Source organism: Abramis brama (assembly GCF_963993115.1).
Source record: "Abramis brama genome assembly, chromosome: 3".
NCBI classification, from domain to species: Eukaryota; Metazoa; Chordata; class Actinopteri; order Cypriniformes; family Leuciscidae; genus Abramis; species Abramis brama.
Genome location: NC_139965.1, coordinates 27,700,744 through 27,721,340, shown reverse-complemented (window position 1 = coordinate 27,721,340; position 20,597 = coordinate 27,700,744). Strand labels below are relative to the sequence as shown.

Below are 20,597 nucleotides of genomic sequence, written 5' to 3'. Positions count from 1 at the left end.
GTGTGTGTGTGTGTGTGTGTGTGTGTGTAGGGGGGTGGGTTGGTGGATGGGTTGGTATTGACACATGGTAGCAGGTTCCATGTGACAGGCATACATACATACATGTAAGGTCTATATCCAGTCTGACAAAGTGAATGTTCTGTTATAGGGGCACGAGCTCCCAGAGCGCTGGTAGATCAGAAATCCTCTGTTATTAAGCACAGCCCCACCGTCAAGAGAGAGTCTCCATCTCCTCAGGGCAGAGCCAACAACACCAGGTACTGCATATTTCTTCATTTATGCGCTATTATCCAAAACATCTTGCAAATTAGACAAATGCAAGCAGATGTGATTAATCCAAATGAAAAAAGTTGTAAGAGTAGTGCTACCATACTTATGGTAGGGGTAATTATGATAAACGTTTTTTCAGGATTCTTTGATGAATAGAAAGTTCGTTAACACTTTAGTTTAGTTTAGTTTTTACAATTCAACACTCTTAACTAGTTGCTTATTAGCATTCATATAACTAGGATATTGGCTGTATATTAGTACATAAAGCACTTATTAATGCCTTATTCTGCATGACCTTATTCTGCATGACCTTATTCTACATCCCTTAATCCTACCCAATACATAAAAACTTGACAACTACCTTACTAAGTATTAATAAGCAGTAATTAGTAGAGATGCACCGATTACAATTTTCTGGGCCGATTCCGATTTCCGATTTTTCATTAAGTTTGACCTGCCGATACCGATTTTAGCCGATTCCGATTTCACTTTTTCTAACCACTTTACAGCACACACAAATATTTATTTTATATCTTTTCTGTAATAGAACATTTTACAATTTGCATAGTACATATTTTTTTGAACAGATAAACGCTATAAAATAGACTTATATAAATTACTCCAGGTGTGGGTAATTCAAACATCTAAAGTGCAGTGTTATGGAAGAACCATTTCCTTTTCACATTCAATATCCAATAATTTTTTATATATGTATTTAGCAAACTAAACGTCTGTATGAAAACAGGGAATGGCAATAAAATAATATATAAATAAAAAATAAATAGCCTTGCAGTATAAAGATATTTCTCAAAGCACTCACACACAGGCCTATTGCAATCACTTGTACAAACTGAATAATAAAACAAGTTTAAATGGGTACATTTTCTATACATATTAGTCTTCGTTTTCTTTTCTGACATAGCCTACTCCAGTTCTTGTTAAAACACGCAAATTCAGTGCATTTTGGCCACTTTTTTGCGAAACCCTATTTAGGCTATTTTGTCCATCAAAAGTGTGCTTTCCCTTTAATTGAGCGTGAGCAGTGCAGCAAATGGACTCGGCGCCGAAACACGCGCTTCACTGCTCGCAACGCTCCTGCTTGACGCTCACGCGCTGCTCCCGCTCCCGTTGTGAAAGCACTCATCGATTAACATGCACGCTGGTCTGAACGGATGTAATTCACGAGGTTTCCTACATGTGTGTTCCGTGTGCACGTGTGATTCTGATCTTGCGCGATGTTAATCATGCGGCGCCCGAGTGCATTTGATCGGCATAAAATCGGCATTCGTCAGACTGACCGGCCGGTCGCCGGTCACGGCCGATCACGTGAAAATCGGCCAATTCCGGTCACCAGCCGATCAATCGGTGCATCTCTAGTAATTAGGAGTTTATTGAAGGGAAGGTCATAGTGAGAACTGGACCCTAATCTAAAGTGTGACCGTAAGTTCAAAAGAACATAATTTATTTGAAATAGAAATATTTTTTACATCATAAACATCATTGACACTTTTGATCAAGTAGTGTATGTACACTCACATGCCACTTTATTAGGTATACCTTCAGAACTTTCTTAAAGGTATATTGGAGGATTTTCTTTTTCCGGGTGGATCATCAAGACTATTGGTCCTCCTAGTTGTCAATCATTCTGGTGATGTGTTTACGTAAGGCCGTCGTACGTGCTCATCCCTAGGTAGTTTTCGCTTTCTGCTTTCTAGATTTTCACTTACCGGTGGCGAGTCTGACATAGTGGAAAAAGTGCAAATCTTCTTTTGGAAAGTAGGCTTGTATGAGCCATGCCGACAGCAACTTGTAAACAGAGCTCTGCATGCTCTCTCGTGCACACGTTTAATAGACGTTCCCTCTCGGGAGCAGGTAGAGTGTTGCGCATGTGCATTTTTTCAAAAAGTGGAGAGGGCGGTTCTTTTCTAAAATTCAGGAAAATCCTCCACTATACCTTTAAATCTTCGTGGCATAGATTCAACCAGGTGCTGGAAACATTACTCAGAGATTTTGGTCCATATTGACATGATAGCATCACGCAGTTGCTGCAGATTTATCGGCTGCACATCCATGATGCGAATCTCCCAATCCACCCCATCCCAGAGTTGCTCTATTGGATTGAGATCAACCATACTTGCCACTCACTGGATATTTTCTCTATTTTTGGACCAACCCTAGAAATGGTTGTGCGTGAAAATCCCAGGATATGAGCAGTTTCTTTTGAGTGCCTATGAAGTGAATATGTGGCTCTTGCTCCATTAAACCTGGTCTTTTATGCTGTGCAGTGAGAACCAGCAGTTTCTTAAGGAAGTGGTCCAGAGCGTGCTCGACGGGCAGGGTGTGGGCTGGCTCAACATGAAGAAGGTACGCCGCCTGCTAGAGAACGAACAGCTGCGTGTCTTTGTGCTGAGTAAACTCAACCGTGCTGTCCAATCAGAGGAAGATGCTCAGCAGGAAGTTATAAGAGATGTGGTGAGTTAGAAATGACGAGTCAAACAAGTTGATGCTGAGCTAAAGCAAAACTAAAGCATGTTTTGTTTATTATATATTTTTGTGTACCTATACGTATAGGAGATAAGCAGGAAAGTGTACAAAGGCATGTTGGACCTATTAAAGTGCACAGTGTCCAGTTTGGAGCACTCTTACACTAATGCTGGCCTAGGAGGCATGGCCAGCGTTTTCAGTCTGCTAGAGATAGCGCGCACCCACTACCAAACCAAAGGTAACCTTCATTTGAATGTCAAAATTAAGAAAAAATCTTAATGTTTAGCATTAAATGTGGTTTCTGCCTGCAGTCAGACCAATAGATATATAACAACACAAAGAGTTTCCACTTTCTAGAAGGTTCTTGGTTCTTGTCTTGTGCAGCTTGGTGGCAGTCACTCTACAAACTGTTTACATAATCTTGGGTTTCAGCCTTTTTTCCATATTTGTTTAGAGAAATCACCTGTAACCTACATTTAAATTTTACTTCTATCCCTTTGTCTCCATGTGTCTTTGCTATTTCCTCTTCTTTCTATTTCCATGCTCTATTTCCTCTGTGCCCGCTTGTGGCTCACAGACCTAGACAAGCGGAAACGGAGCCCCACAGAGGGGATTAACAGCCCAGGCAGTAAGGAGAGCCCATCAGGCCGAATGGAGAGCGCCAGGGCGGCAGGCGTACTCCTGGTACCCCGTATACAATTGCCACCACCCTCCTCTGGGAAATCGCCACGGCAGTTTGATACACGGAGTCTGAACGAAGAGAATTTTATTGCCTCTATTGGTGTGTAAACAGCAGTCCTCATTGCATGTCCCCCCCCCCCCCTTCTCGCTGCTTGTTATGTTCCCTGAGCTCTCTGGGGGCCACGTGTCCCTTAGGGCCGCTTCCTCTATTTCATTAACTGTCTACACTGACTTTGTGCCAAAACTTAAGAACTACAATGGCTCAAGTGTTCCCTCACCTGAAAATGTTAATTCTGTCATCAGTTACTCATCCTCATGCCAATCCAAACCTGTATGACTGACTTTCTTCTGCAGAACAAAAAAAAAAGATGTTTTAAAAGTCAGTGGTGTCCAAAACATTGACCCAACTGACCTTTTAATGTATAGACAAAAAAAAAAAAATCGACTTTTCTGTTCCACAGAAGAAATAAAGTCACACAGATTTGCAACGACTTGAGGGTAAGTAAATAATGACAGAATTTCATTTATGAATGAACTCATACATTATAGTATGAGTGATCCTTCCAAAAACATTGACAACTTCTGCAGTTCTGTAGCTTTTGGAGCCAGCAAATATTTTAAGGGGGCACTGGTTGGTGTAGACACATTACTGGAATATTGTGATGCATACGAACCTAATTTACGTAGACAACTTCCGGAATGTTCAGCGTGTGTTTTTTCAAATCCTGTTTGCCAGTCCTGACTCACCTTAAATCCATTAGATGCATGTTAGTGAAAGACTCTATGTAGCCGAGAGTGAAATAGTGGGTCTTGGACTGTACCACTACTCTCTATAAAAGGGTCCTGAGCTGTTGTTTCCCCTGTTAACAGTCCTATGATGATCCCTAAAGCTAACCGCAGACACCTGCTTCCATTTGAAACACCTGGAGTGGCTTGTGGATTTTTAGGCCCAGGCCTCTGATTGGCGGTCATATCTGGGTCTGTGTACAGGGGATCGTCCACCACCCCCTCTCCAAACCCCAACCCTCATTACCTTGCCTTGTCTGTCCTTCGGTAATAATGCACCTGCAATTCTACGGAATGTCTTTGAGACTGCACGCCCTGCTTTTGCTACACCTCATTTCACTCACCAGCTGTGAGGCTGATTTGTCGTTCTCATCTCACGCTTTTTGCACCTCCCAGACCATCCACCCTCACCTTGGAGAGCCATTGCCCATTATGGATGACAAGAATGGGGAAAGAAAACCAAGACATGAGGCTGATTTTTTGTGAAATCCATCATTTTGGCTCTTCAGGAACAGGGTTGCATAGCTTAGGATGTTTTGTAATGGGACCCGTAATGGGACCCCACTAGATTTAAATGATTGGATGGATTTACAAGACATCAGATCCTTCATTTAGATTGCATATTGCTATGCGGACATTGCAAAACATCCTTACATTTTGAAAATGAGACTTTGCACTTGATCAGTTTTATTTATTGTTTTTTTTATTATTATTATTTTTCTCTTAAAAACAGCTCATCCTCCATATCTGACAATTCAACCGGCTCTCTGATTCTCTCTCTGTCTTTCTCTCCTTGCTTGCAATGCATCTTGGGTAGAATTGTGGAGCAAGCACCAGGATAACAGAAAGCAAAAAGCTTTGGAAAAAGAACAGAGTAAGATCACTTCCCTAAGCACCCAATTAGACTTTCCTTTGCAGAACTGCAAAACAGGGAATCTGTCCTTCTACCTGCACCAGTCCTCTTCCCTTAAACCACTTTCTATTGTGGGTAGAAACAGAATCTGCCCCCAAATACTCAACTACTTCTCAAGCCCATTTAGACATGTAGCCCAAACATTTTGTCAAGGAAGGTATATATACGGTACATAGGTATATAGTTAAAATGACGATCCATCCAAAGTCAATTTTGAGGTATAAAATAAGCCCTGTACATATTGAAATGGAATCAGTATTTGGGCCAATATTTCTAAGTGTGCAAAATTTTTTTAACGTCTCACTCAGTGTTTTTATGATTTGAGTAATTTTTTATTATTTTTACTCGTTTAAAATAGTTCTTGACCCCTGGGCTAGAATGCGTTCCTGTGAATACAGTGTTCTAAGCGCCGTTGCTCACGCGGACTGAAAGTCAAGACTCTGTGTATAGGTGCCTTCCAATCAAAGCAATCACACTGCAAAGTACCACCTGATATTCTGTTTTAACCAATCACAAAATAATTATTAATCAATGCTATCACTTCCCAGTACTCAGGTACTCATGCCCATTCCTACTCTTGACTGGTTTGCTCTGTGTTTTACTTGGCAACTTGTCATTTCTTTAAAGCATTCATATTTTTCAACTATGATTGAGTAGATTTATCTCACATGTACTTGTTTATTTTTAATTCTTATCAGGTGGTATAAATAAATGATAATCAGGTTATTTTCGAGGAGATTAGTTTTTTTTTTTTTTACAGTTACTTCTCAATGTTTGACACTGAACACAGGCATAAATTCTCTTTGGTTTTCCACCTAATTTTACTTATACTTACTATATTTTGATGCAAGTATGAGATGTGAGATAAACTACAATCATGTCAGATTTCAGTTACTTGTTTCAGTTGAGTATTAAAAGAGTTTCAAAGATCACATGCATTCTGTTTCACTTGGCTAATTTTACAGTGGAAGATTTGGAGTACAGCTCAAGTATTATTGTTTTGGTCTTGATGCCTCGTACAGCGTAATCAGTTGTAACCAAGTTGGGGTTTGCAAGCACAATATAGGTTTCTTCATTTAAGAAGCAGTGAGTGCGCTAGTAGCATCTGAAGCTTCCTCCTGTTCGATTAGTTGACTGTGTTTGCCTGCATGTGTGACTGCTTTTGTCTAGCATTACTGTGTGTGAACTGATCTGGCCCACTGTCAGCTGATGTGCTTCTGTGAGTTTCCCCAATATGACCCCGAGCATTATTTGTGTCTGTCTGTCTGCTCAGCATAGTCTAATGAGTGGCAGCTGGCTGAAATGGCATTATTCCCCATGATGAAACCTATAACTTTCATGTCGCTCTGTAGAACAGAGATGGCTTCAGCTCACTGTTAGTCATGTGATGTCCCAGAATGCAGAGCAGAGAGTTAATGGATGGAAAAGCTGATTGTATGTTTCCTACAGGGGCCGATGGAGCAAAACAGCGTCTAGAAGGTGGAGACACTGATGAAAAGAAATCACAGATCAGTGCTGACAGTGGCCTCAGTGTGACGTCTGGTTCACAGGTTGGTGTTAGCCTAATATCACAATATAAATCGACTGTTTTATTTTATTTTGAAGTTGAATGCATGGAAATATACCTGTGCATACTATTTCATGTATGTTCTTCATGCTTATCCCTTCTCCAGAAGAGTGATACAGAGTCCCTGGCGAGCTCCGAGCCTCCTGCTCTGACGAGAAGCAACAGTCAGGACTCAGAGGCTAGCACAGTGGTAGGGCACGGCCAATACTGAGACGGCCAAAACTCAATCTGTATATCCAAATTATATGTAGTTCCCACTGACAGTTCTCTTACAGCTTTTACAGTCTTGTTCTTTCTTTCTTTCTTTCTTTCTTTCTTTCTTGCGTTCTAGACAAGTTTGTTACTTTCTCTTTGTGCTCATGGATAGTTCACTTAAAAATGTGTCATCATTTACTCAAATAAATGCAGCCCTGGTGAGCGCAAGAGACTTATTTAAAAAAAAAAAAAATCATACAAACCCAAAACATTGGAACAGTAGTGTAAAAAAAGAAATTTTAATTTATTTTGTTTCACAGAAAAAAAATCATACAGATTTTATTTATATATATATATATATATATATATATATATATATATATATATATATATATATATATATATATATATATATATATACTGTACATATAGTAGTTTTTTCCCCCTTTAAGAGGTCATAAAATCTCTCTTGTTTGCTGTACTATTGCTGATCTCTGACTTTGGATCTGTAGGTGAGTAACAGCTCTGGTGAAACACTGGGTGCGGACAGCGACCTTAGCAGCACAGCTGGAGACGGCCAGACGGGAAGACATGCTCAACATCTCAACCTGTCCCGTGGCACACTGTCCGACAGCGAGATTGAGACCAACCCTGCGACCAGCTCTGTGTTTGTGAGCATCTCTTTCAAATCCATATCCACAGGCTTAGTTGCAGTCATCCTCACTATGTCAAAACTGCATGAGTCTTGTGGAAGAACGTTGTAGCCGGAACTACTTCTCTCTGTTTATGGATATGACGAGTCACACAGGTACTGGGTTACTCCGCTGCGGTTGTCGTCCTGCTGGTGTAAAATATAGGCATACTGTAGTCATTTATGATAAGGCAAAAACACGGTTTGGAAGATGGATTCATGATGTACTCGGTTATTATATACATTTTTTATATTTTGCCCAAAACAAGTTACCGGTACATTGTGTTAGCCTAGAAATCTAGACGCACCCTAGCGGCAGCAAATTTTATTTTACAGCCAGTGTCGTCTAGCAACTCTCCGTTGGCTTGCGAGCTGGAAAAACCAAACTCTAGTCAGGCCAGTCATAGCCAGTGGGCGGGCTTAACATAATGACGACAGAGTTGTGACGGTTCAGCGTGAATTCCCTGCTACTTGAAAACAAAGAAGATGGCTGCTGCTGCTGGCGAACAGCGGTCTTTCGAATCGGCTTTGGCCACGACTCTGGAAAACTTAAGCTTTTCTTTGAGAAAAGAACAAAGAACGGCACTGAAGTCATTCTTAAAAAAGGAAGATGTGTTCGGAGTTTTGCTGACCGGATACGGCAAAAATTTAATCTATCAGCTAGCTCCGCTGGTGGGAAAACGCTCTGGTTGGTTGTAGCGCTATCCTATTGCGTGCAGAGGGAATTTGAAAGACAACCGTTTATCCCGCCCCTCGGATTGAGCCCTGCCAATGGTGTGTTCCCAGACCCAACATCTAGATGTGGGTCTAACATTGTGTACCTTTAAAGACCAAAAAATTTCGACTGACCATGTGGCAACAAATAAAATAATGAATATGTGAAATTCATATTTGAATATTTGTTAAAAAAAACTGCTGTCCAATGGCTGATCAAATAAATGTGTCTTTGCTGAATAAAAGCATGAATTTCTTACCCAAACATTTAAACGGTTGTTTCTCATATAGGGCAAGACCCATATGCTGAAGCCAGGAGTGAAGGGACCTGTTAGTGTCAATAAGGGAGCACCAGCACCGCCTCTTGAGGATGTTAGCATGAGGATCTACCTGTGTGAGGGGCTGCTGGGTAAGAGTTAATCTTCCTCCTTAATCCATTCAGCATTCATTTCCTTTCATTCATTTTGTTTGTTCTCGCACTTTTTTCTTTTCTTCTTCCATGTCCTTACTCACTGCTTTAGTAATCAGCTCTGGTGTATTTTCCAATGTCCATGTTAATTCAGAATTATGAGGTATTTCCAAAATGTGTCTGTTTGCTTTCCATAATCTTAATGTTTAAAAATTGTAAAAACATGTCCGCTGCACAGAACAATCCTTTATTTCTGTCTAGATTCTGTTTGCAACAGTTAATTCTGTAAACCATGCTATACTGACCACTACAGCTTCTCTGTTAATTTGTTAATAAGTCCTAATAAGTCCTCGTATTAACCAGCATGTGATGTATTATTGGTTTGAATATCCCTTACAGCACACAGCTTTGCTTCTAATACTCTAACACTTTCTTTGCCTCCTGTACTGCGGCCTCCTCTTTTTCCCTCTCTCTCCTCTTTTTCTTTTTTCTCCTCCATTTAATGCCACGAAGGGCGAGATAAAAGCTCAGTTTGGGACCAACTGGAGGATGCTGCCATGGAAACCTTTTCTCTGAGTATGGATAAAATGTGACCTTTGACATTTTGGATGTGTGTATTTTGGGATTGTAGTATTAGACACTACGTGCCTTCCCTCACATCCATACTATGACTGTGTGTTTAAGCCTTGTATGGAGCATGTAGGGTGTTTGTTTTATTATAAATATTTGAATGTATTGGTGTGTGCATGGTATTATTTGCAATTTTGCATGAATGTATGGTCCATTTATGGAGCTTGTACCTGAAATTTGATAAGATAATTAAAACCAGACAGATCAGATAAGCCAAATTTATTTTGTAATTGAATGTGTTTGTGTGAAATTGAGGGGTGATAAAAGCTGCTTGAGAGTATGTGAAGGCTGAAACAATAAGCAGATGTATGGAGGCGTGTGTTAACTCTGTGTTAAAATTAATTTGATAAGGTTTGATAGCAAGCTCTATTTATTACAGCATGCTGTGTAGTTGCTTTGGCTTTGCTTGAACTATCTGCGTGTTCATTTTTGTAGGGTTTTTAGTGTAATATCCAAATCATTTTAGTTTTATGACTTTATGGTTTTGAACATCTGACGTTCACCTTAATAAATGTTCATGCTGGCATGTTGAATTAAGTTGAAATATTGTTTTATTCAAGTTAAGAGTTAAAATGTGTGTGTATGTGTAGGTAAGGAGCGCTCTACTCTGTGGGATCAGGTGCAGTTCTGGGAGGATGCCTACTTGGATGCCGTAATGTTGGAACGAGAAGGAATGGGGATGGATCAGGGACCACAAGAAATGATTGACAGGTTAGTGTACTAAGTTACAAGTTACTGTAAGTGTTCACACTGATTCGAAAGCAATAAAAACAACACAAAATAGGTATTTAATAGGTATAAAAGCTAGCCCAACATGAATTTCAGCATTCAGAATTGTCTGATTTGAAAAGTATACATACAGTATCTCAATGAAAGCACAATGCATGCTGGTTGTTCACATGCTTTCAAGCTAATTACACCCATCTGACACTGCTTGAATGTTTTTCATTTTTTCCACTCTATAAAATGACAACATTTTGCAATGGTTTGAATTAGCTTTAAGCTATAAGCTTTTTGGTCATGCTAGGATTCAGATGTAAACTGTGCTGTTGTATTTTGATTGCGCTGTCCAAACATGACTGTGCTGTGGTCTATCAGATATCTGTCTCTGGGAGATCATGACCGCAAGAGACTGGAAGACGATGAGGACAGATTACTGTCCACTCTCCTGCACAACATGATCGCCTACATGCTTATGATGAAGGTATACACAAACACTCACTCTCATTCCTTCGATTATACTTGAATCAATACGGATATTAGTGAACAGTTTGGGGTAAGAAATCAATGCTTTTATCCAACCGAATTTGAATCAAATTTTTATTGTAGTTTTGATACCGTTTTAACAATGTATGTAGAGGTTAATAGATTTTTTTTGTTGTAAAGAAATAAAAACTTGTATTCACCAAGGACGCATTAATTTGATCAAAAGTCCCTGTAAAGAAATGTAAATACATTTTTTTCGTTTTTTTTTTCTTCTTTCTTTTCATCAAAGAATCCTGAACAAAGAGTACATGATTTCTACTAAAATATCAAGCAGCATAATTGTTTTCAACATTAATAAAAAATAAGTTTCAAATCAGCAATGATTTATAATCGTATAATCGTGTAATCGTTTAATATAAATGTATAATCGTGTGACATTGAAGACTGGAGTAATGGCTGCTGAAAATTCTGCTTTGCCATCATAGGAATAAAATGCATTTTGAATTGTAATAGTATTTCACAATATTACTGTTTTTACTGTATTTTTGATCAAATAAATGCAGCCTTGGTGGGCATAAGAGACATGTTTCAAAACCATGAAATAGCTTGCTGACCCCAAACTTTTGTTCGGTCATGTACTCGAACTTTTTCTGCTCCATTTATCTAGGTCAGTAAAAATGACATCAGGAAGAAGGTACGGCGTCTTATGGGCAAATCTCACATCGGCCTCACACACAGTCAGGAGGTCAATGAAGTCCTGGACCGCCTTGCAAATTTGGTAAGAGCCGGTCAGATGAAAAGTTGCAGCTGTTGCATGTAAGCCGGTAGCCGAACATATTATGATCAGGTTATGAGTGATTGACAGATTGTGTGTTTTGCTGCAGAGTGGCCGAGAGCTTTCCCTCAGGCCAAGTGGAAGCCGGCACATTAAGAAGCAGACATTTGTTGTGCATGCTGGGACTGATACAACTGGTGACATATTTTTCATGGAGGTAGGAGTTTTGTGTGTCTGCATGCCTCCTTTTTTATTCTATTTAACTTGTCTGCATGAAAATATATTGTAAATGAGCATTCAGTCCTTTCCTCTTCCTCGTGTGTGTTTAGGTGTGTGACGACTGCATCGTCTTGCGCAGTAACATTGGCACAGTCTATGAGCGCTGGTGGTATGAGAAGCTCATTAATATGACCTACTGTCCCAAGACCAAAGTTTTGTGTCTGTGGAGGAGGAACGGCCAAGAGACACAGCTTAACAAGTTCTACACCAAGAAGGTGAGACGAACATCAATGCAAAGGCATACTGTAGTACGCACATCCCCTCTCACTCTCAATTCACAGATTATGCATCGTTTCAGTATTGTTTCTAGTGTAATTAAGTCTCAATTACTGCACTTCACCTCTCTTTCTGTGTTTTTTGTGTTAAGTGTCGGGAACTGTACTACTGTGTTAAAGACAGCATGGAGCGTGCTGCTGCACGACAACAAAGCATCAAACCAGGTACATTGTGTTTTTTGTACACTACACTTCAAAAGGTTTGGGCTTGGTAAGATATAAAAAGTCTTTTCGGTTTCATAAAAATAAAAAGTACAGTAAAAACAGTATACTGTATATTGTGAAATACTGCGATTTGTTACATAAAAACTGTTTTCTGTAATGGCAAAACTGAATATTCAGGAGCCATTACTTCAGTCTTCAGTGTCACATGATCCTTAAGAAATATAATATGATAATATGATGTAATTTGTGCTGCTTAATATTTCTTTGTGGAAACCGTAATACATTGTTTTCACGATTCTTTGATGAATGTAAAGTTCAAAAGAAAAGCATTTCTTTAAACTATAAATCTTTTGTAACATTATACATGCCTTTACTGTTATTTTTGATCAATTTAATGTCTTTGCTGAATAAAAAGTATTAATTTTATTTAAACAAATCTTACTGACCCCAAATTTTTTTGCACTGGTAGTGTAGATATATTTACCCTGTAGGGTAAATTTAGGTAAAATGGGCCACTTTTTGACAATCATCTCAATAAAAGTGGCCTAATTTACCTGAATTCACCCTTTTGTTTTTTTAAAATATAAAATCTTGTTCGAATTTTTTTTTCCTGAAATTAGTCTCTCTGTTTTTTGTGTGTGTGTCTGTGTGTAGGTCCAGAGCTGGGAGGCGAGTTTCCGGTTCAGGACATGAAGACAGGGGAGGGTGGTCTCCTTCAGGTCACGCTGGAAGGCATCAACCTCAAATTTATGCACAGCCAGGTAAGAGGTGTCGCCTTTATCGTAATCACGACAAAGTGCTTGCCAAATTCAGCACCAACCCTTCCTCTCATTCTCAATCCATTCATTCCCCTGTTTCTCTTTTCTGCCACACCTTGTCTAAACTCATCTCATCACCTCTCCATAGCTCTTCTCCTTCCTCTCACTCTTTCTTTCTATTTGTGCCTTCCTTCCTCTGAGAAGTTTTTTTGGAACAACTCACAAAGTAACAAAAAAAATGGGCTGAATAATTAAATACACAGTCAAATCTAAACTCTAAAATAAATGAAAAGCTGGAAGCTTTTTAAAAATGTCTGGAAGCTTTGTTCCTGAAGAATCTCTTTAGAGGAATAGCTGTTGTTGTTGTCGTCGTTGTTTTTTGGCTTTATTTGCTGGATGTTTGTTTTTGGGTTGCTTAATCACAAGCAGAGATTTACTTTTTCAAATGTCAGAACATTCCACCCGCTGTGTGTGTGAGTATGACGTGTTAATGGTCACAGCGCCCGGCTCTGGTCCTTACGGTTTGTGAGTTTTGGTGTGATGTCGGTTTGTTGTGGTGTGCCAGAGGTAAGACGTAGAACCTTGTGCAAAACATATTCAAAGTGGTCATGTACAAAATACATTGCTGGGGAGGTTTAAAAAATACATTTCTTATTTAAAACCACTTTAGGGAGGTTTAGTTGTATACTTGACCAAGTATTTTTTTAAAAAGCTTTAAATTGGTTCTAATGGGAGACAATCATGTAATAGTTCTTAATAAACCTGATTTTATAGATGCCACTTGTGATTAAGACCATATGGCCTCCTTCTGTGACCTAATACCACTGTTCTGGGACCATTTAACCCGGTTAATTTGACACTTGATACGCTGCTTTTCATAAAGCACATATGTAAAGACATTTCAAAGAGGAGGGAAACTGACATGCACTGAATGTATTTCTAAAAAACAAAAGTTTTTTTTTGATTAGAAAAAACGGATATACCAATAGTGAGCTCCCTTAAGGCGAAAAGCAGTAGTTACATAACGCTGATACTCTAGAAAAGACTGGAATGATTAGCAAACTATGTAAACCTTAAACCTTTTGTTCTATCTAACATACTAACTTTTTTTTAAACTGTTTTCCTAGGTCATAGTCTTCAGTTGCTGTAATTACCTAAAGGTATAGTTCTCCAAAAAAATGAAAATTCTGACATCATTTTCTCACCCTCATGTCATTCCAAACCTTTATGACTTGCTTTCTTCTGTGCTACATGAAAGAAGATATTTTGATGAATGTTTGTAACCTAAGTTTCGGTTCCCATTGACCGTACAATGGAGGTCGATGAAAACCCAAACAGTTTTTTGTATGTTCTTCAGAAAAAGGAATGCATACAGATTTGGAATGATATGAGGGTGAGTAAATGATGACAGAATTGTAATTGTTGGCTGAACTATCCCTTTAATATATCGTTATGATACATTGGTGCCTCTCTATGGTCACTAGTCAGTTACTTGATTACAGAGTGCTAACAAGAGTCCAGCATTGTTGAAAACTTTAAGAATCCTCTATGTAGTGTAGTTGTGTGTTGTAATGGTTTTGGCACTATTCTGTTTTGGCTGTAGGCATGTGTGAGGGAGCGGGTCTTCGTTGCTGGTGGAGGAGGCATGGAGGGTAATGGGGTGGGAACACATCAGGGCTTCAAAACTAACGTAAACATAATGGCAGATATTAACAGTTAATGCAATATGACTGTTCTTTCTGGATGGAATCAGTGGTTGTAGTTTAATCCTGTAAGAGTGGGCTCGTAGCACCAGAGGGTGTTTTCTGCTCTTTTTGTCCAATAATAATCCAAACCGTTTCTCTCCCATGCTCTCTCCCCCTGCAAGGAGCGGAAGGTACACAACCTCTGCAGTCTGCTTTTTAGCGTAACATTGTCATTTACTTTTTCATTCTTTTCCTTGTTCTGTAGCTTTTCTGGCAGCTTTTTTTTATGTCTTTTGTATTATTTTCTCTCTCTTTTTGGTTCCTTTTTGGTCTGTCATGTCCTTTTTTTTTTTTTTTTCTGATGATGGAATTTTCCATGGATGTCTTTGCATGGGCCCTTTCAGCACGTAGGGGATCAGTGCCATGATTTCGTTCCCACTTTTGCTGCGAATGTTCACAGCTGCAGGTTCATATTAGCTCTTTAGTGCTTCAAAAATACATTTGTTATACAAGTCTCCAGTGCCTCAAGAACACGTTAAACTAAATATTGTAGACAAGGATTGTAAATACGAAGTGATTCTCTTTAAAGCGAGACTCTGAATACTTAGGCTGTTGACTTGATTAATACAATTTAAAAAAAAAAAAAAAAAAAAATGCATCTGGGCTTATATAAATCTAGCATATAGAGACCCATAAATGCTGCTCAGGCGTTGAAACTTTCACAGCTCTCTCCATTTGCGTCACTGGCCCATGTAATCCTGTCAACATGGAAATTTCTCTTTCTGTGCAGTCATATTTTAGTTTTGATAGTTTTTTTAACAGCTTGCTTATCATGTTCTTTCTCCGTTTCTCCCTATTTTACAGTTACTAACTGTCCAGATTGTCATCTCTTCAAAAAATACTTTTTGTTTTGTTTTCTCACAAGTGTGTGATTGAGTTGGTAACAGTGTGTCCTGTTGTTTTTTTGTTTGTTTTTTGTTTGTTTTTAGGTTTTCATAGAGCTGAGTCACATTAAAAAGTGCAATACAGTGAAAGGAGTCTTTGTCCTGGAGGAGTTTGGTAATTACCCCCATTTTGATTCTAGGCCTGTACGCGACACAGCAGTAACTCAGTCACATGCAGAGCAGAGAAGTTATCACGTTCAGTACTGTTAGATGTTGCGGTCAGAACGACATGTATGAGCTTCAGGAGCAGAGCTTATAGAAGACAGAAGTAGGACCATAGTTTTAGCTGTTGCTTCATTAATGCACCTTCTGGGGATGAAATGTTACATAAAATGTGATACCTAAAAGGAGCAAGATCCTATCAGCCCGCATAATCCTGTCCCCCTTGGACCCAAAACCATTTTTTTTTTTATGGGCGCTCTATTCAGGCCATTAATTATCAATCATGAAAATATGTTCATTTCTGTTTTTTAACTACTTATAGCGATGCACAACATACCAGTACCATATCTGTTATTAGCCAATATTAGTTTTTTTATTATCATTATTTATTTGTCAGTTTAATTGTTGTTGTTCATTTCCTCTTTTTCATACTCTAAAAACTAAAATCAATAATTTTCGGGATTACTACATTATCATGTAGTGTAAATTTTCATTTATTTGAACAAATACTATATCATTTTAATAACATCTAGTTATCGGTTTTAACAAGAAAACAAGTATTACTATCTGTCAAAATCCCTATGTATTATTCACATACAACACTGTTACCAAAGCTAAAAACATTTCCCTTTATTTAGCCTAGCGCTAACCTGTTAACTAATGCTCTATTTATTAGCTAAAACAAGATATCAACACACTGATTTTATCAGGCCTGGAGGAAGGGGTAAAGGATTCTGCAAAGATCTTGAACGACAGCAGCAGCAGCTTTGAGAAATAAGCCACCGTTCAAGTTGTTCTGTGAATAATTCATTGAGCTGCTTAGATTTAGATTGCAGCTGTTTCCTCAGATGCATCTTTTGGAAGGAGTCACAGTTTAAATCAAGAATATGGCTTTAACGTTTGTCATAGAGTTTAGATAATAACTAAACCGTGCAAAGATCATTCAACTGGTTCTTTTGGAGATCTGTATGAAGGGAGTTGCAGTGTATGAAATCTCTTCTGTAGTCGTAGGGTCGGCTCTAGACTGGGTTAGTGCTGTGTCTTTGTGCTTCCTTTTTGTAATCCGCCCCTCATCTTTGCTGCTATGAAAACCTTCATTCTCCAGCAGGTAAAGTGCTGTCACCTTTATCTTTTCTTCTTCTCTTCCCTCACCTGTCCTCCTCATTTAACTCTCCATCTGTCATCATCTCTCATACACCCTCTTTCACCACTAATGGCTGTCGAACCCTCATCTGCACTGCACTGCCTTCATGTCAGATGTCGCTTCTCCTAAACTCGAGTTCATACACTCATGCCTGTAGTAAAAGTCATGCCAGTGATGGAAAAACCCAGCAGACCTCGGATTTCCTTCCAACTTCAACTTGCAATGAAATTCCCTCTCTTTCTCTCTCTCTCTCTCTCTCTCTCTCTCTCTCTCTCTCTCTCTCTCTCTCTCTCTCTCTCTCTCTCTCTCTCTCTCTCTCTCTCTCGGATTTCTCCATCTATCCTCCACCTCTCTTACTCTTACTTTCTCCTCCTCCTGTGCCTTGATTCAGTTCCCCATTGCATAAGAGTTTCTCAGCTGATGATAAATCCTGTTCAGTCATATGAACTTTATGAGTGCTGCTCTTCTGCTGCAAGATTCAGAGCTCTCTTGCTCTGTCTGAAATATGGCAGGGCCAGATATAGATTATTAATAATCATTTGTCATGGGCCGTATGTATGCCTCCCCTCTTCTCTCTCTCTCTCTCTCTCTCTCTCTCTCTCTCTCTCTCTCTCTCTCTCTCTCTCTCTATCACTCTTTCTTTCTCTCTGTTTCCGCCCCTTGCCCTTGAATAATTAAAATTTGTTATTCCACTGCTGTTGAACTTTTTATTTTGTGTCTTGCACGGGATTTGCAGTTCCTGAAACTAAAGAAGTGGTGATCCATAAATACAAGACTCCTATGGTAAGATTTCAGTATTCATACAATACTATACACAGTAGGGCTGGGTATCGATACAGATTTTCAGATTCAATCCGATTCACAAGCTCTTAATTCAATTCCGAATCATTTTATGTATATTTTGGCCTATTTTGGTTGCATAGCAAACTAGACCTTCTACCTTGGTACTGATTCAAACGGATACTTTTTTTTTTTTTTTTTATCATTCAAATAAAAAAAAAACTTTTATATTTTTGAATGATTCGTTAATAGGGCAAGCTCTTAAGAGTCATTTTTCATGAGTAGTCAAGTCACCTTCATTTGTATAGCACATTATACAGTACAGATTGTTTCAAAGCATCTTCACTGTGATGATATATCAAATACAGTATGAGACAAATTCAAATTCTACTGTAAAGCAGCTCTACAGAAGACAACCGTGTCATCATTATCCAGCTCAAGTTACTTCAGTGTTGATTCAGTTCAGTTCAATAACTGTAAAGTTCATCAATTATGAAACGAGTTTAATTCAGCTATAAGCAGTTCTACAGAAGACAATGATCTTGTTATTCAGCTCAATTCAATAATGTTGCAAAATTCGTGAATTATGAAACAAAGTCGAATCCGCTATAAAGCAGCTCTGTTGTCATCATCCAGCTCAATTCAGTTCAAGTTAGTCAGTGCAGTCAAATTGATAATATTACTGATTATTAAGTGTCTTTTAAACCCCAACTATGCAAGCCAAAAGCGACAGTGACAAGGAACCCAAACTCCATCAGGTGACTGGTTTCCCTCAAGGTTCACTAAAAAGAACAGGGAAATCCGTGTTTTTGCCTAGCCCTACAGTACGGTATAGAGTGATATACTTTTTCCCCCTTTTTCACGTAAATAACTCTGTGTTAACTCTTCTGTCTCAAACAGGCAAATCAGATCTGTTACTCGGTGCTCTGCCTCTTCTCCTACATGGCGGCGGTCAAAGGGAAAGAGTCAGAGGGCAAGCCCAAGATGCTGTCCCCTCGTCCACTACCGAGCTAGCACATTTCTCTCCTACGTTTACTTCAGCCCGCTCCTGAACTCCTGCAATACTCCTGTTCAATACAAGCTGACACTCTTGCCAAGCTCCTTTTAAGGACCTCTGCTCCTGTACCAATTCACATCTAGATGTATTCACATATTCAACACATTTGTCCTAAAAGAAACGACCCATTCATTTAATAGATATTATCACCTACCCGATATAGTATTCCAGTCCGACACTAAAATGCTGGTGTTTCATTCTCATAGTATGTACCAACCAGAACAAGAATAGACTATGAATACTATTGGTTGGCGCCCTCCCATTTATACACTTTTATTTATTGCAATCGGAGGCATTTGGTTGAATGCACGTCCCATGCGCACTGGCATGCCGAGATCAGGCTCTTCAACCTCCTCTGATATCAGTCAACAGGCTGTGTATTTAATATTTATGTGCAAAGTTGTACTGTAAATTCCAGTCTGTTCTGTCTGTTGTGGGTGAAATGTTCAAGTCTTTGCAATCTTGCGCTGCCACGTATGAGGGGTTTGCCTTAACCCTCCGTCCCTTTCCTAAATGTTCGTTTCGCCCTCCTTTACCTGCTGTAAGTGTATCTCTTTAGCTCTTGCCACGTGAGGCTCAAACTACTGTGCTATTTCTGCTGTAAAGTTCCCTGTCTGTGAACTGCTGTGTTAAAATGCATGTCATTTGAAAATAATGAATATTTAAAAGAGGAAGAAATCTGTACATCCCTGAAGCAATGCTGAAAAAGCAATGGAAATGTTTATGAAAAACTGTAGTTTGTTTTCTAGATGTGCAATACTATCACTAGTGCGTACCAAGAACAAGTCCAGTCACGTCCTTATAGAGTTCATCCACTGTCCTTTAGTGTCCATAATGAGGTGACAGGCATCGCTTCTGTTTTCTGTTTGTTTGTTGCCGTTTTTTGACACAGCAATGAAAATGGCATTATTGATCTAGAAGACATTTGGAGATTGTTTGAAAAAGTCTTGTCCAAAATGTCTTGTTTGAAGTGTCCTCTTTCTGCTTGTGTGTGTGTGTTTGTGTTAGAAACACAGATGACAAAGAGAGTGTGTGTGTTCTTAGAGGTGCAAATTTTCTCTGATCATCTCTTCTTGACTACTAGATTGGGCAGTACAGCTGTCACTTTCACATATTTTAATATTATTTTATGTTTTGCTCACATTTTTAATAATTTACATGTATGAATGTGCACACAAAAAAAGCTGTTCTTTTGCGACTCCAATCAGTTCCGTTGTTGTATGCAGACTGTAAATGGCATTGAAAAGTCCACTCACTAATGATTTAGAGATGTAAATAGCACAAAACTGATTTCCCAGAGTCCAAGTCTCCCAAAACGGATGTTTTGAGGTGGACGGTGTATCAGGTCTGTTGTTTGAAAGTGTGAGTGAGAGATACAGTTGCACATTATTTGGGCTTTCATTTCAGTCTGTATCGTTTAGAACCAGAGGGTCAGGAAAGAATAGATACATGGATGTAAATATTTCAGCATTTAAAAATATTTATAGAACCTGTACAGCTTTCGCAATATGAAAATAAAAGATGTCCAACCCAAATCTGTGACTGAAAGTAATTTTACTATGTGAATTATAGTTATTATACAAGCTATCAACAGCATCACATACTTATTTATTTTTTTATATTAATGGCTATTTGCCTCCTAGAATTGATTTTCAGGAGCATTTAAATTTCTATTCATGTCAAATACTTCAATTGACTAACTAGAAAATCAACATCACAACACAAATGTAATGTTATAAAATAAATACTTATAGAATCATAATTGAATCACTGTTTTAGATTTTGGAGTTCAGTTTCAATTTATTAATTTTTTTTTCATTGTAAGTCTTGAGAAATTAGAAAATGCCGGGCAGTCTAGTTGAGGAACGATCACTCCCTGAGAAGACTGCAGGACATTTCTAGAAATTAACATTTGAACTCTCTCTTGTGAAACTAGCACCACCATTCGAGACGCAAGTCTCACCTAAGCAATCCTAATCTACATCTTTTTCCCTTGACCCCCCCCATTCCCCTGTTCCCTCTCTCTC

General features: G+C 38.8%; 1 protein-coding gene across 24 annotated transcripts in view; it reads left to right on the top strand.

Annotated features, from left to right (window-relative positions):
- The window catches only part of madd (MAP-kinase activating death domain), a 56,685-nt gene extending 36,580 nt beyond the window's left edge, over positions 1–20,105 (top strand). For 3 of the 24 annotated variants that reach the window (XM_084107509.1, XM_084107508.1, XM_084107491.1), the window contains 20 exons: positions 149–257; positions 2,556–2,742; positions 2,842–2,992; positions 3,332–3,535; positions 5,039–5,095; positions 6,584–6,684; positions 6,808–6,891; positions 7,409–7,567; positions 8,593–8,710; positions 9,224–9,286; positions 9,931–10,051; positions 10,439–10,544; positions 11,214–11,324; positions 11,431–11,538; positions 11,651–11,815; positions 11,968–12,040; positions 12,695–12,801; positions 15,473–15,542; positions 17,470–17,516; positions 18,414–20,105. In XM_084107509.1, coding sequence (XP_083963635.1) covers positions 149–257; positions 2,556–2,742; positions 2,842–2,992; positions 3,332–3,535; positions 5,039–5,095; positions 6,584–6,684; positions 6,808–6,891; positions 7,409–7,567; positions 8,593–8,710; positions 9,224–9,286; positions 9,931–10,051; positions 10,439–10,544; positions 11,214–11,324; positions 11,431–11,538; positions 11,651–11,815; positions 11,968–12,040; positions 12,695–12,801; positions 15,473–15,542; positions 17,470–17,516; positions 18,414–18,527 — 2,255 coding nt within the window. In that variant the 3' untranslated portion in view covers positions 18,528–20,105. Of the gene's footprint in view, positions 1–148; positions 258–2,555; positions 2,743–2,841; positions 2,993–3,331; positions 3,536–5,038; positions 5,096–6,583; positions 6,685–6,807; positions 6,892–7,408; positions 7,568–8,592; positions 8,711–9,223; positions 9,287–9,930; positions 10,052–10,438; positions 10,545–11,213; positions 11,325–11,430; positions 11,539–11,650; positions 11,816–11,967; positions 12,041–12,694; positions 12,802–15,472; positions 15,543–17,469; positions 17,517–18,413 lie in introns of those variants that run through there. The other 21 variants (XM_084107500.1, XM_084107497.1, XM_084107494.1 and 18 more) reach the window with 16 other exon arrangements.
- Positions 20,106–20,597: the final 492 nt, after the last annotated feature.